Source organism: Plecotus auritus (genome assembly GCF_963455305.1).
Source record: "Plecotus auritus genome assembly, chromosome: 1".
NCBI lineage: Eukaryota > Metazoa > Chordata > Mammalia > Chiroptera > Vespertilionidae > Plecotus > Plecotus auritus.
This window is the reverse complement of record NC_137770.1, coordinates 213,034,501-213,049,102: the sequence shown is the minus strand read 5'-3', so window position 1 is coordinate 213,049,102 and position 14,602 is coordinate 213,034,501. Positions and strand designations below refer to the sequence as shown.

Below are 14,602 nucleotides of genomic sequence, written 5' to 3'. Positions count from 1 at the left end.
ATTGCCCTCTCCCTGGCGTGTTCCGAGTTTCTGCTCCTCCCTTTAGCTTCTCAGGGCCCTCAGTGCTCTGTGACTTTGGAGTGATGGTGCTAACACATTTTTGTGGGTTAGAAATTTCATGCCCTAGTCAGAGATGTTATTGTTCCTTCATTCCTTCAATTAATATTCATTGAGCCCTTGCCAAATGAGATTTGCTACTTGGGCATAAAGTGGGCTGATCCGAAGATGAAAAAGACACCTTCCCTGCTAAGGTAGGAGAGCAGGTGTGTTCATACAGGGTCAGAGGTAGTGGGGATGCTCTGAGGGTAACAGTTCTTCGTCTAGAGATGAGCTTGTCCAGGGCTCAGCAAACTACTTATTTTAGATTTTGTGGCCAGAAGGTCCAACTATGAGACTCTCCATTCTGTTCGGACAATGCTGATGGGCATGGCTGTGTGCCAGCAAGACTTTACCAAAACAGGCTGCGGGCCGGATTCAGGTTTTGTCAACCCCTCATCTAATCGACGTATTATTCAGAGTAGGAAACTTAGCCCCTGAAAGGTTAAATAACCATTACAAACTTATGCAGATAGCACTGGCAGAGCCAGTAGTTAACATCCTGTCTTTATTCCAAGAGCATTGCTCCTTTCACGGTCCCGGTGAGCCCCCTTTGCTCGCCAGCATTCCCTAGGCCAGGCTGGGCGGGGCGCAGGCACCAAAAAGTGCTTCTCTCCCCGGATTCTCTGCAGGTTGCTTTCTGATCTGGACTGAATATATATATTTTTTTAATATATATTTTTTATTGATTTCAGAGAGGGAGAGAGAGATAGAAACATCAATGATGAGAGAGAATCATTGATCGGCTGCCTCCTGCACGCCCCTCACTGGGGATCGAACCCACAACCCGGGCATGTGCCCTTGACTGGAACCGAACCCGGGACCCCTCAGTCTGCAGGCCGACGCTCTGTCCATTGAGCCGAACCAGCCAGGGCTGATTATATATTTTAATCTCCACCACAGGCAGCTCCAGCTAAACCATCTCGGCCAAAAAGGCACTTCTCTTCTGCTGGCACCATCGAAAGTGTCAACCTGGATGCCATCCCCTTGGCCATCGCTCGCTTGGACAACAGTGCCGCCAAGCACAAACTGTCCATTAAGCCAAAAAACCAGAGGGTGTCAAAGAAGCACAGGCGACTTGGACTTCCCGGGGTATGTAGAGCCCATCCTGGCTGACCAGGCAGCTGCCCTTGCTTGCTGGGCACTAATTCTGCCAACGGGGTGGTGGGTGGTGGACCTGTAGGAGGGACTGGGTCTCTCCCCAGCAGGGACAGAGTGTGGGGCAGTGCACGGCGGGAGCAGGCCCGGTTACCTTCTACCGCCCTGTCTGACATGTTGCCCCACAGAAAGGGCCCCGCTTTCCTCTGCCATGGTTTAGCCAAAGGTCCTTCGGTTTGATTAGGGTGGACTTCCAAGGCACAAGCTTCAGGGGACATAGACGAAGCATAAATCTAATTTTTTTCTCTTCTTTCTAATGCTGGACTACTGGTTTTCCTACGATTATTCACATTAAGAACAAGGAATTTGAGAATGACAAATAAAGGGAGTAAACATGAAGTTCTTCCCGCCATCCCCACCATCTACTCTTGGCCCGGCAGCCTGAGTTTACCTATCTCTATACTTAGAACTGCCCCTTCTTTTTTTCTCTTTTACTCATCAAACACATTTTTATTGAGCACCTATTGTGGACACCGACTTGGGCCCTGCCTGGTGATAATACAGCAGGATACAAAACAGACAAAAATCCCTTCCCTTACAGAGGTCCTGGAGCTTACATTCTAGTGAACTCAAGGGTAACCCCTGGAGAAATGACCAAGTTTGGAGCCCAAAAACAACCCCTCTGAGCAGTAGCAAAAGGGACTTGCTACTGTTTACGTGAGAACGAAGCAAGGAAGACCCTCAAGAGTCACCTAGAAAGGCAGGGCCCTGCTGCGTTCCCAGACCCCATGTCCGGAAAAGCAAAGGCTCCCTTTTGCCACAGTCCTAGGGTAGGAGGTCAAGGGACAGGGCTCCCAGGGGCCACGCCAGGACATTTAACAGTCCCCAAACCAGGGGAGTAAGAGGGCCACCCGCACGGTGACTAGGATGAGGAATGGTTACCTGTGTACGAGGAGAAAGCTAATTCTGTTTCCCTTGCCAACGTTAGGCTCGACCAAATGAACCAGGTGGCCTTCCGAGCCAGCTGTCCCTGGACCAGAATGGACACCCTGGAGAAGACAAGCTGATGTGGCAGGAGGAGGAGCCCGAGCCTCTGGACGCCGAGGAGGAGAAGAGGCGCCAGGAAGAATACTGGCGAGAACTGGAGGCCAAGTGCAAGCGGCAGAAGGCGGAGGCAGCCGAGAGGAGACGCCTGGAGGAGCAGAGGCTCCGGGCCCTGGAGCGGCGGCTTTGGGAAGAGAACCGCAGGCAGGAGCTCCTGGAGGAGGAAGGGGAGGAAGAGGAGGGAGAGGAGGGAGAACCACCGCCAGAGGCAGGGAGGAGGCAGTGCACAGAGGAAAGGCGGAGGCTGGACGGGCAAGGTGGCGCAGCCCCAGAGTGCTGGGAGCCGGAGGGAGGCAGGCACCAGGAAGCCGGGCAGCAGGAATGCCTGGAGGAAGAGGCTGAGCGGCTGCAGAGCCTCGAGCACCAGGAGCTGGAGGCGCGGAGCAGACAGGAGGCCGAGAAGCGGCGGCAGGAAGAAGAGGAGAGAGAGTTGAAGGAACTCCGGAGACTGGAGGAGCTGGAGACGCAGAGGCGGCAGGAAGCGGAGAAGCAGCGGTTGGAGGAAGAGGAGAGAAGGAGGCAGCTGGAGGAAGAGGAGAGAAGGAGGCGGCTGGAGGACGAGGAGAGAAGGAGGCGGGAGGAGGAGGAGCAGAGGCTGCGGGAGGAAGAGGAGAGGAAGAAGCGGGAAGTGGAGGAACAGAGGCTGCGGGAGGAAGAGGAGAGGAAGAGGCGGGAAGTGGAGGAACAGAGGCAGCAGGAGGAAGAAGAGAACCGGATGAAGGAGCTCAGAAGGCGGGAAGAGGAGGAGGCCAAGAGAAGGGAAGAGCTGAGGAAAAGGCAGGAGGAAGTGGAGGCGCAGCGGCGGCGGGAAGCGGAAAAGGAGCCTCGGGGAGCACGCAGAGTGGAGGAGAGTGGGTTGGAGACTGACTGTGCAGAGGAACCAGAGCCCCTGAAACCTGAGAAGCAAAGAGAAAACGCCGAGGAACCAAGAGTCTGCGAGAAGCAGAGTCCCGAGGCTGAGCCCTCCGGAGAGCCGCAGGGGAAGCGGGGGGATGTTCGTGGGCAGGATGGCTGTGCAGGCCCGGAAAAGAGAGACGAAACCGGCACACCCCCACCCCAGAAACAAGAGGGGTGCGTGGGAGAGAGGCCGGCCCTGGAAAGAGACCGCAGGGTGGAGGAGCTGAGGTGGCAGGAAGTGGAGGAGCGGCAGACCATGCCCAGGCCCTACACTTTCCAGGTGTCCTCCGGAGGGAAACAGATTCTCTTCCCCAAAGTCAACCTGAGCCCAATGACGCCCACGAAAGACGCAGGACTTGCCTCTGCTCCCCACCAGCCAAAGGCCCCCCGAGCCAGCCCTGCCCCCCACGCTCTGCCCTCGTCCCTGAGCATCCCGCACACGGCCATCCTGGTCACCGGAGCCCAGCTGTGCGGCCCAGCCGTCAACCTGAGCCAGATCAAGGACACGGCGTGCAAGTCTCTCCTGGGCTTGTCGGAGGAAAAGAAGCACGGGGATGCCCCCACCCTGGAGAACCCGCCCCGAGCCCCGGCCGACCCCCGGGCCGGCAGCGGGAAGGCCCGGCCCCCCCAGGAGTCTGCGAGCAGCGTGGCTGCCCTGGCCGAGTGGGCTTCCATTCGGTCCCGCATCCTGAAGAGCGCAGAGGGCGACCAGCGCAGCAAGAGGGACCAGCCTCCACCTGGGGACGAATCCGCGCCCAGGGGCCGATGTGATTCCCGGGGGAACCTCCGGAAGACCCCGCCAGTAAATGCGAAGTTCTCTATCATGCCTGCCTGGCAGAAATTCTCTGATGGGGGCACAGAGACCTCCAAACAGAACGCGGGAGCTGAAAGTATGAGAAAAAGACCCGTGCTGGGAGCCAGCGACCACACAGCGCCCCCGCCCCTGGCTACTAATAGCGAGGAGCCTCAGAAGGGCCCAGAGAATCTGGGGGTGCACCAGGAGCCAACAGACACCACCGAGGGCTGCAAATTTGCCAAAGACCTTCCATCTTTCCTTGTTCCGAGCCCCCCTTACCCTCCACAGAAAGCAGTGGCCCATGCGGAGCCCGTGACCACGTCCGGCAGTGAGACCGCCAGTGGCTCAGGAAAGCCCGACCCGGTGATGCCAGGTGGGGAGGAAAAAGCCTCCCCTTTTGGAATAAAGTTGAGAAGGACCAACTACTCCTTGCGCTTCCACTGCGACCAGCAGGCAGAACAGAAGAAGAAGAAGAGGAACAGCAGCACTGGGGACAGTGCTGAGGGGGCGCCACCGGCACCAGAGTGCAGAGATGGAGAGAAGGAGGCAGAGGGTGTGGCCCTTAAGCATGGCCCATCCCTCTCCACAGAGAGCAAGCAAGGCCCGGGCACCCGGAAGGACTCCGCTGTAAGCCCTTCCAGCCCCCCTCCCACAGCCCAGCCTGGACCCCCACCCGTCAGCAGCCAGACCCCGGCTCCAGAGCACAGCAAGGCAGCAAACAGAATGCCCATGGCGCAGAAGCCAGCCCTGGCGCCCAAGCCCTCCGGGCAGACGCCCCCGACCTCCCCACTCTGCAAACTGAGCAGGCCCTACCTGGTAGAGCTGCTGGCTTGGCGGCCGGGGAAGCCTGACCCGGAGCCCAGTGAGCTGGGCCAGGAGGGCCGTGAGCCTGGGCCCCCCTCACCACCACCTCCCAGGCGGGAAGAGAAGGAAGAGGCGGAAACCGAGAGGAAAGCTGCTTCTCCTGCTCTGTCTGCAGCCCCACAAGAGAAGCCTTCCCAAACGCCCGAGGCTGGGAGGAAAGGTACGTAGCCGTAGCCGGAACGCTGCCTCTGTCCAGCTCCTTGTCCACGGCACAGCTAAAGCCAGGCTGCCCGAGGCTGGAAGTAGCTAGTGGAGCCCAAGTGGCAGCAGTTCCCTTCATCAGAAGCCCATTTGCCATTCCTGGAGGGAGGGAATCCTAGTGAGGCTCTTTACTTCTGCGGAAAGGAAACGTTTGTGGCCCAAAGCTTTTTTGAAAGAAAGCTTACTGAGCCACATGCTGGCTGGAAAAGGGACCGGGGCCTGGGGCAAGCAGTCTGAACCACCAGCAGTGAAATATCCTAATGAATGAAGGTGCCCCGTCACTGGGAGGGGCAGTGAGGGTAAAGACGGGGCTTGCCTAGACCAGCGACTGCTCTGTCTCTGGGCAGAGCAATACCACAGGGCTAGGTGGAGAAGACAAGCATGTCCTGGAGCGTTTCATGTCATGGGTGTGGGGGAGAACAAGGTGAGTGGTTCTGGAAGGCTTTCCCTTGGCTATAGAGAAGGTGGGAAGGTGAAGCGGAGACGGTTCCGGGACAGGTGCAGGGTTCCTAAGGAAGGATTGCAGTCACACCTCATTTCTCGAACATCTCCCATCTTGAACAATTCGATTCCCAACCAAGCTATTCACAGAAAAAAATGTCGGTTGTCGTACCAAACTTCGGTTTTTGACCTGACAACCCTTTCGTGCTGATACTTCAGCATGACAAAAAGCATCTCTCAGGCAACAAACAAAGGAGAGAGTGCTTTTGTAGCTGGTGAAATCAATGATTAGCACAATCTTAAAAGATAAAGAGACCCTCAAAGGTGCAGATGTTGCTAGGGGTGTGAAAGAAGCAAGGATCACAGGCAATTGAAGAGGTAGAAAAACTGTTGATTTGGATAAAGGAAAAGCAATTAGCCTGTGACAGCATTTCCGAGGCAGTGATATATGCACAAGCAAAGATACGTTGCCTTCTGACCTGAAAGACATCCCTGGAATGAGTGCTGAAAGCAATTTCTTTAAGGCCAGTAGCAGGTGGTTCAATAAATTTAAGAAAAGAAGTGTTTGCTTATAGGTTAAACAGTACATTAGACATGTACTGTGTGTGTATATATATATATATATATATATATATATATATATATATATATATATATAAAAAACAGGGAATCATTTGGGGCAGTGGTCGGCAAACTCATTAGTCAACAGAGCCAAATATCAACAGTACAATGATTGCAATTTCTTTTGAGAGCCGAAAACCGACTTCTGCGCATGGGCCACGAAGTTTCAATAGCACTGTACATGTGCACCCGCTCGTGGTATTTTGTGGAAGAGCCACACTCAAGGGGCCAAAGAGCTGCATGTGGCTCGCGAGCCACGGTTTGCTGGCCACTGATTTGGAGGGTCTGGAATGGATTAATTCAATTTACATTACTTCTTTTTAAATGGAGGGGGGGGGGATGATTTAGTTTTTGAACAAATCGCTTCTCGAACAGCCTTCCGGAACTAGTTAAGTTTGAGAACTGAGGTTCCACTGCATTTGCTACTCTTGGATCGTCTGTGGGACACAGTCCAAAAGCTCGTGCGTAAGCGAGCTGTGCTGGCGTCTGGGCTGTGGGCCAACTCCCTCAGATAAACGCTGAAATAGCCATCTGGAAGCTGATGCGAAGTTTCAGTGTCCATTCAGGCATGGAGGCAGTCTTTTGTTTCTGCCAACAGTCATTAACTGGTGGACCGCCCTTACATCTCTCCCCCCTTTTCTGGCCCACTGTAATTTAATTTAGGACACTCCCAAATTCTTCTCATCACTTTTCCTCTCTTCTCTACCATTTTGGAAATCCGAACTGATTCTGCTATGTGTCTGGGGCTCACGCCCACTCATATTGACTTAACACAAGTTAAAGGTGCCCACGGCAATGAAATACCCTAATGAATGAAGGTGCCCCATCACTGGGAGGGGCAGTGAGGGTAAAGACGGGGCTTGCCTAGACCAGCGACAGTTCTGTCTCTGGGCAGTAGCAATACCACAGTAGGCGAGTAGGGGGCTTCCCGCTCCACCGGCCTAGGGGGCCTCTGTGTGAATAACTGGCTGGGTGTCAGGCTTATGCAAAATGCTCTACAAAGGCACCCCCACGCCACCAGCTTGCCACTGGGAAGCCCTCCAATAAAGAAATTGTACCTGTGGACGAGGACAGTGCGGGATCGCGGGGGCCTGGGGTGTGGTGGCAGCCAGGTGGAGGGGAGCTATGGGGGGAAAAAAGAGGAACATCTGTAATAATCTGAACAATGAAGATTTAAAAAAAGAAATTGTAGAGCCACCCTCACTCCTGGCTGCCCCTCCTGGCTCTTCATACCGGATGTTTGGGACCGCTCCCTGGCCACTTGCATTGGCTTTGGGACCCCTGAGAGCCTTTACCTGGTCCTTCTCACTTCTGTTTTGCAGAGCAGGCCAAGTGTGGCCATAGCCCAGCAGTCTCTCACAGCTCAGAGAAATTCTCCCTGAGGTGTGTAGGGAGGGATTGATTTTATTTCTTCTGTTCAGTTGCTGAGGGTTGGGTGGCTCTGGCAGATAAAAGAGCCTGTGTCCTGAGGGGTGTTGGTTTGGTGGCTCACCCTGCCATCCCATTTAACCTACACTGGCCCCGTTTCCTGGACCAGCAGCCTCCAGACCGTTTCTCCCTAATGGTTTCTGTCTGTTGTCTGTCCTGACTGTGAGGAGCCCAATTTCAGCCTTTGGTTTTCCTTTTAGCCTCTGCACTGGGCCCTGGGAGACAGCCACCGTGAGTCCCTGTGAGCCCATGAAGAAAGGTCCCTTAGCTGGACGCAAGCCCCCTTGGCATTCAGAGCTAGGTATTCTGGGGGCCTTGTCTCTCAGGCAGAAGTCTTAGAATTTGGGGCACCAAATGTAGGGTCCACCACCCACCCCCCACCAAATTGTGAGCTGCAATGCCTGGGGTGGGATTATTTATGGTGAGATTGTGTCTCAGCCTCTCCTATTCATTTGCCCAATGTGTAGGCGTCACTCAACTAGTTTCTGGATTTCAGTCAGAGGCAGTTGTTCTGTATGTGGCTGCAGACTCGGTATGTCTGTGGGAGGAGGGGGTTCGGGAACCTATGTCACCATCCTGAACCAGAACACCCATTTTTAGTGAGTGTTTTTTAAAATACGTTTTATTTATTTTTAGAGAAAGAGAGAAGGAGAGGGAGAGAGAGAGAAAGGTCGATGAGAGAGAATCATCCATCTGCTGCCTCCTACACACCCGCTACTGGGGACAGAGCCCCCAACCCGGGCATGTTCCCTGACCCGGCATGGAGCCTCCAGCCTCTGGGTGCCTGGGTCCACGCTCAACCACTGAGCCATACCGTCCAGGCCCCCATTTTTAGTTTTGACATTAGCTTGTGCACCGGTAACTTTTGTAGTCATCAAAGCTCCTCTCACAGCCTGGCCTCCTCCAGCACACTGTTATCTTCTCCCCCAAAAATAATGCTCCAACGCTGCATCTTTCCCTTACACTTTTCCCTTTGGTGTTAATTTTCTACCAAAAGCTATTCCTGCCCCCGTTTTCTTTATCAGATTCCAGATTCTAGGTTGTCAGACTCCACTAATTGACTTTTTCTTTACTTGGTAGAAAAGAAGCATGAAAACAAGGACCGTATGCCTTGTGAATGGTTGCTGCCTAAAGACTTCCCTGTATGACTCTAGACCAGGGCTGACCAAATTTGTTTGACTAAACCGCCCCCCTGGAATACAATGCCTGGACCTCCAATTTATTTGTTAACTGTGTCCATGCTAAAACCCCTGGAGCACCATATATACACTTAGGGTGCAGTTCACTGAAGCAGTAGCGGATGTAAATCCATATTGCTAATCGTGGCATTACCTTTTATTTCTTTGGCCAACTTCTTGTCAGATCTGATTTCTTCATAAAGTGGCAGGCAAAGAGCTTGTCAGCTCTACTGTAGCCTTATGCTTGTATTTATTGGAAGTATAGTAAATCTGTGGTCTGTTTGCAGGAATTGTCCATTTCATAAAGGATCATTTAGATCAAAGGAGATAACGACATTCATAAACTTACCTAACCGCAAACCCTCACAGTATGCTAAAAGCAAAGCCAGCGAGGACCGGATTGCTGGTTCTCATCTGAGCACTCCCAGCTTCCCTCGGAGTCTCTACACATGCCATTTGCTGTACCTGGCCTTCCAATCTGTGGGCTGAGTGAGAATGTCAGTGCCAGTCTAAGCATCAAATATTAGCAAAGCTCAATTTCGCTTTTATTTTTAGATTTTTAAATAGAAATTCTAAGCTTTTCTTCCTTTACCCCCAGTGAATGGCCTTGCACATCCCCTAGGGCACACACACCCTTTTTGTTTGAGACCACTGGTTTAGAAAGAGGTTTCTATTCCTGGGACCAAGGCCAGCGAGGACCAATACCAAGGTGAAGTCACAGGGGGGCGGCGGGGGGTCGGGCAGTGACTCTGAACCCATCCTGATGGGAATTAAAATAACAATGATCACCCCCCCCCCCCTCATGTTTCTCCTCTAACACTTTGATTACAGATAACATCTTATTCGGAAACTCCCAGCCCCTGACAGCAGGTAGAACAGATAGTAACTGGCGTTTTCTCCAAGCACTGACCCTGGGGAGCAGTGATTAGAACCCCGTAAATGCCAGGAGGTACCTGTGTGTCTCCCCGGGACCTGAAGGAGGGAACTTAAATGGACTGTGGTTCTGCTTGTCCACTGAGTTTAGAATGAGAGAAAATAGGTTTAAACATTGCAACAAAATAAAATTTTAATTAGATATTCTGAACCCAGCACCCCCCCCCCCGACCAAAAAGGTTATGTGATTAACAAAGAACATCTCTGTCTTTCAAATCCTTGAATGAAATAAGTGATTTTACTGTTTCAGAAAAATTTCAGCGGTCATCCTTTGTGCTTATCATTTACAAAGTGTTTTTATTTATACCGCCTAGCAGTCTCACGGCACATGTAGAGGTAGACAGTCTTAGCTCGATTTTGCAGATGACGACACCACATCTGAGAAGTCCGATGACTTGCCTGCTCCCCTCAGTGGAAAAGCCAGGATGGGGAGGAGTTCTCTCCCAGGCAAAATGATCTCCCCGTAACCCAGGACCGCCTCTAGAACTCTCACCTGGCATTTGTAAAATGCTCTTAGCCTTTAAAAACATTTCTCATTACGTCCTCATGTTACTTCTTGGACCTTACTCATATATTTGTTCAAAACAACATTGTTTAAAAATGCCGTAGGGCCCTATCTGGTTTGGCTCAGTGGATGGAGCGTTGGCCTGCGGACTGAAGGGTCCCAGGTTCGATTCCGGCCAGGGGCATGTGCCTTGGTTGCGGGCACATCCTCAGTGGGGAGAGTGCAGGAGGCAGCTGATCAATGTTTCTCTCTCATTGATGTTTCTAACTCTCTATCGCTCTCCCCTCCTCTCTGTAAAAAAAAAAATCAATAAAATACATTTTTTTTAAAATGCCATAGGATTTAGCAAAGCCTTCTTGTCTTGTTCCTCTTCTTGCAGTTCTTTTAAACCTGATCTATGATTCTCATTTTTCCCTGCATCTCTTGGATAATATTTTGGGCACAGTTCTTTCAGTCACTTTAGAAAACAATTTTTATTGTGGTCAAAGTGCGTAACATAAAATTGACTCTTAGTGTGCAGTTCAGGAGTCTTAAGCATATTCACATGGTGTACAGCCAATTTTTCATCTTGCAAAACTGAAACCCTATAAGCATTAAACACCTGCCCTCTGCCAGCACATCATTCAACTTCCTGTTTCTATGACTCTGACTACTCTAGATGCATCACATAAGTGGAATGATATAGTCTTGTCTTTTTTTGGTGACTGGCTTATTTCACTTACTACAGTGTCTTCAAGGTTCATCCATGTGGCACATGACAGGATTTCCTTCCTTTTTAAGGCTGAATGACTTGCCTCGGTGTGTATGTGCCACACTTGGTTTATCCGTTCATCTGTCCATGGACACTTAGGTTGCTTGCTCCTCTTGGCTTTTGACGAGTGCTGCCAGGACTGTGGGTGTGCAGATATCCCCTTGAGATCTTGCTTTCAGTACTTTGGATAAATGCCCAGAAATGGAATTGCCGGATTCTATGGTAGTTCTATTTTTAATTTTTTAAAGAACCACCTACTGTTTTCCACACCAACTGTACCATTTCACATTCCCACCAACAGGGCACAGAATTCTAATTTTCCACATCCTCGCCAACAGTTGTTATTTCCTGTTGTTTTTTACGGTAGCCATCCTAATGGGTGCGAGGTGATATGCTCATTGCTCATTGTGGTTTTGATTTGCATTTCCCTAGTAATTAGTGATGTTGAACATCTTTTCATATGCTTGTTGGTCATTTGTATGTCTTCTTAAGAGAAATGTCTATTCAAGTGCTTTGTTCACTTTCAATTGGGTATTTTGGTTTTTTGTTGTTAAGCGGTTGGAGTTCTTCCTATAGTTTCTGTCACTTTTTGAAAAGAAAAAGTCCCCTAGGCACTTTCAGTAACAACAGTGTCACGTTAGTAATTAATACGTCCCCTCCAGTGTCATAATCAAAACTCCAAACACTATTTCAAATTAAAGTGTCTCCCTTCTTAGAGGAGTTAAGTAGCTTTCCTAAAATCACAAAAGGTCAAACCCAGGTCTGCTCAGTTCCAGAGCCCAACCTCAGCTACCACCATCTGTGAAGTGTGTTTACCCCCAGTTGCACAGGCAAGACAGTCAATGTAAGAGAAGCCAGAAGCCCTCGGTTTGCAATTCAGCCTGTACACTAACTGCTGGGTGACCTTGGACATGGGACTTGGTCACTATGGACCCCATTACTCATGTCTATCAAAGGAGGGCACTGGGCCAAAATTATGGTTCCCAATGGGTTCCTCAGAGCCCTGCTGCCCTCAGCAGCCCCCAGGGCAGAGCAGTGCCCCATTTTCCTCTTTCATACTTTGGGGTTCTACATAAGATATTGTTTGTAAGGGGAAAAGGTTTTTGCAAAAATTTTGAAAAGCAATAAATAAAAAAAGAACACTGAATCAAATAACTCCCTAGGTCCCTTGTAGGTCTGAGGTTTTATGACACTGGAGATTTTTTTTTCTATTTAGAGGGAAGAGAAAGGCTCTTGTTTCTGTTGATCAAAGATATTACCTTCCTACCCAGTGGAGTCACTCAGGCATGAGCACGGAGTTTGTGTTAGGAAGGGACAGTTGAATGTTCAGTGGGCTGATTAATATGCCGCAAGTTTTAGGGGGTGAGGTACTGAGATACGAGAACAGTTCATTCACTGAAAGCTGGCTTTTGTCTTTACTAATTCTGATCACAGTTCAAAGGTGTGTGTGGCAGGGGAGGGATTCCCACACCACCAAGCAATTCTCAGGCACCAGCTGGTGTGTTACAATTCAACTCAAGATGGTGTCCTGTTCTACAGGTTAAGGGCTTAGTCCCATAAGGCTGTATCTTCAGATCCAGGTGTGTCTGACTGGTTAAAATCAGAGGTTCCCAGGAACCCCCTCCTTGGGTTTGATTAATATTCTAGAGTGGCTCATGGAACTCAGAGAAACATTTGACTTACTAGATCACTGGTTTGTTATGAAAGGATATAACTCAGGAACAGCCAGGTGGAAGAGATGCATACAAGGATACAAGGTATGGGGAAAGGGTGGGGAGGGCCCATGCTCTCTGGGTGGCCAACCTCCCAGCACTTCCACCTAGTCACCAACCCAGAAGCTCTCTAAACCCTGACCTTTGGGGTTTTATGGAGACTTCATTACACAGGCATGATTGGTTATATTCTTGGCCATTGATTCAACCTCCAGGCTTCCCCCCTCCCAGGAGGTTGGGGGGTGAGATTGCATTTCCAATCCTCTGATCACTCAGTTGGTTCACCCAGCAACCAGCCCCCCATCCTTAAGTGTGGTCCCAGAGTAGCCTCATTCACAGAACGTGAGACACCTTTACGCTCTCATCACTTAGGAGCTCTGTGCCAGAAACAGGACGAAGACCAAACGTGTATTTATTATAAATCACAATACCAGTCTTTTTTCCCCCCACAGAAAAGCCGGTGCTTCAGAGCAGACACTCTTTAGATGGCTCCAAACTTGTGGAGAAAGTTGAAACCGCGCAGCCACTGTGGATAACGTTAGCCCTGCAAAAGCAGAAGGGGTTTCGGGAGCAGCAAGCTACTCGAGAGGAGCGGAAGCAAGCGAGGGAGGCCAAACAGGCAGAAAAGCTCTCCAAAGACAACGTGAGTAGCCTGGTCTTCAGTTTGAACCTTGCCTTTCTGAGCTTGGCTCTCTTTCATGGTTGCAAGGATTTTAAAAAGGAAAAGAAAGCCCAGCCAGTGTGGCTCAGTGGTTGAATGTCCACCTATGAGCCAGGAGGTCACGGTTCGATTCCCAGTCGGGACACATGCCAGGGTTGCAGGCTCGATCCCCAGTAAGGGGCAGCTGATTCTCATCATTGATGTTTCTCTCTCTCTCTCTCCCTCTCAATTCCTCTCTGAAATCAATTTTAAAACAATTTTTTTTTTTTTTTAAAAAGGCTAACTGGGAGTGGTGTAGAATATCCAGAAAGAGTAGAGCAATAAACAGATAACCACCATTAGACAGGAAAGCATTTTCAGTCAGAAATTTTATTCAGTTCCCTTACGCTATTAAGGTAACTTGATTTGGCAGAATTCACAATGTAATTAGTAGCAACAATCCATGCACACGACAGTTACATGAGAAACATGAAAATGATTGTATTGGAGCAGGGCTTTGGGAGGAAATCAGTCTTTCTCTTGACCCTGCTTTTATAGTTAACTCGACGGGGCAGCTTTCGAGGAGAGTTGCGTTCCCTCTTTGGGACGTTTGCACTAAGCTGCTTCATGACCGGGGGCCAGGGTTGAAGACACATTGCTCCCAAGTGCACTCCAGCTGCTCCTTTGGGGATGGTGCTGACCAGCAGAAGCCCCCAGGCCCTGTGCTGTGAGTCTGTGCATGTGCTTAGGTTGAAAACATACTTTTCCTGACTTTCTCCTCCCACCCAGGTCAGTGTCAGTCCACAGCCAGGAAGCAGCAGTGTCAGCAGAGCTGGATCCCTGCTCAAGTCCACGGCTCAGCCAGAAGAGAAGAAGCCGGAGACAGCGGGGTCCAGGCTTGAGCGCAGAGAGCAGCTGAAAAAGGCCAACACCCTTCCCACGTCTGTGACAGGTAGCGAGAGCAGGACCATTTCTGTTTAACCTCAGTTACAGGTTTTTCTTCTTAGAGCATGCTTTATTTCCTCAGGTGTAGTAACAGCACAGGCTGCTTCACCACCACTCTCATAAACTTTGACGCTGATCATCAGCTCACCTGATAAAGATCACCAGAAACTCACCCACTGTCAGTGGTGTGACGTCAGTGTTTTAGCAATCAGTTAAGTTAGGGAGCAGGAATCCTCTGATTCGTAGTATTTGCCATTTACTGTGGTGAAAATATTCCCACCATGGCCAGTTTCAACCTATCAATGTGGTCTGATAAATTTCTGAAGTTAACAAGGTTTGATATGAGCCATCTCCAATGCCCCACTGCCTGTAGTCCAACAAAATTAGGTTTA

General features: G+C 50.5%; 1 protein-coding gene across 5 annotated transcripts in view; it reads left to right on the top strand.

Moving 5' to 3' along the window:
* Window positions 1–14,602, top strand: part of CRACD (capping protein inhibiting regulator of actin dynamics) — a 227,879-nt gene that overhangs the window by 208,627 nt on the left and 4,650 nt on the right. For all 5 annotated transcript variants that reach the window (XM_080640020.1, XM_080640023.1, XM_080640024.1 and 2 more), the window contains 4 exons: window positions 1,000–1,188; window positions 2,183–5,015; window positions 13,078–13,268; window positions 14,055–14,217. In XM_080640020.1, coding sequence (XP_080496146.1) covers window positions 1,000–1,188; window positions 2,183–5,015; window positions 13,078–13,268; window positions 14,055–14,217 — 3,376 coding nt within the window. The remainder of the gene's footprint in view (window positions 1–999; window positions 1,189–2,182; window positions 5,016–13,077; window positions 13,269–14,054; window positions 14,218–14,602) is intronic.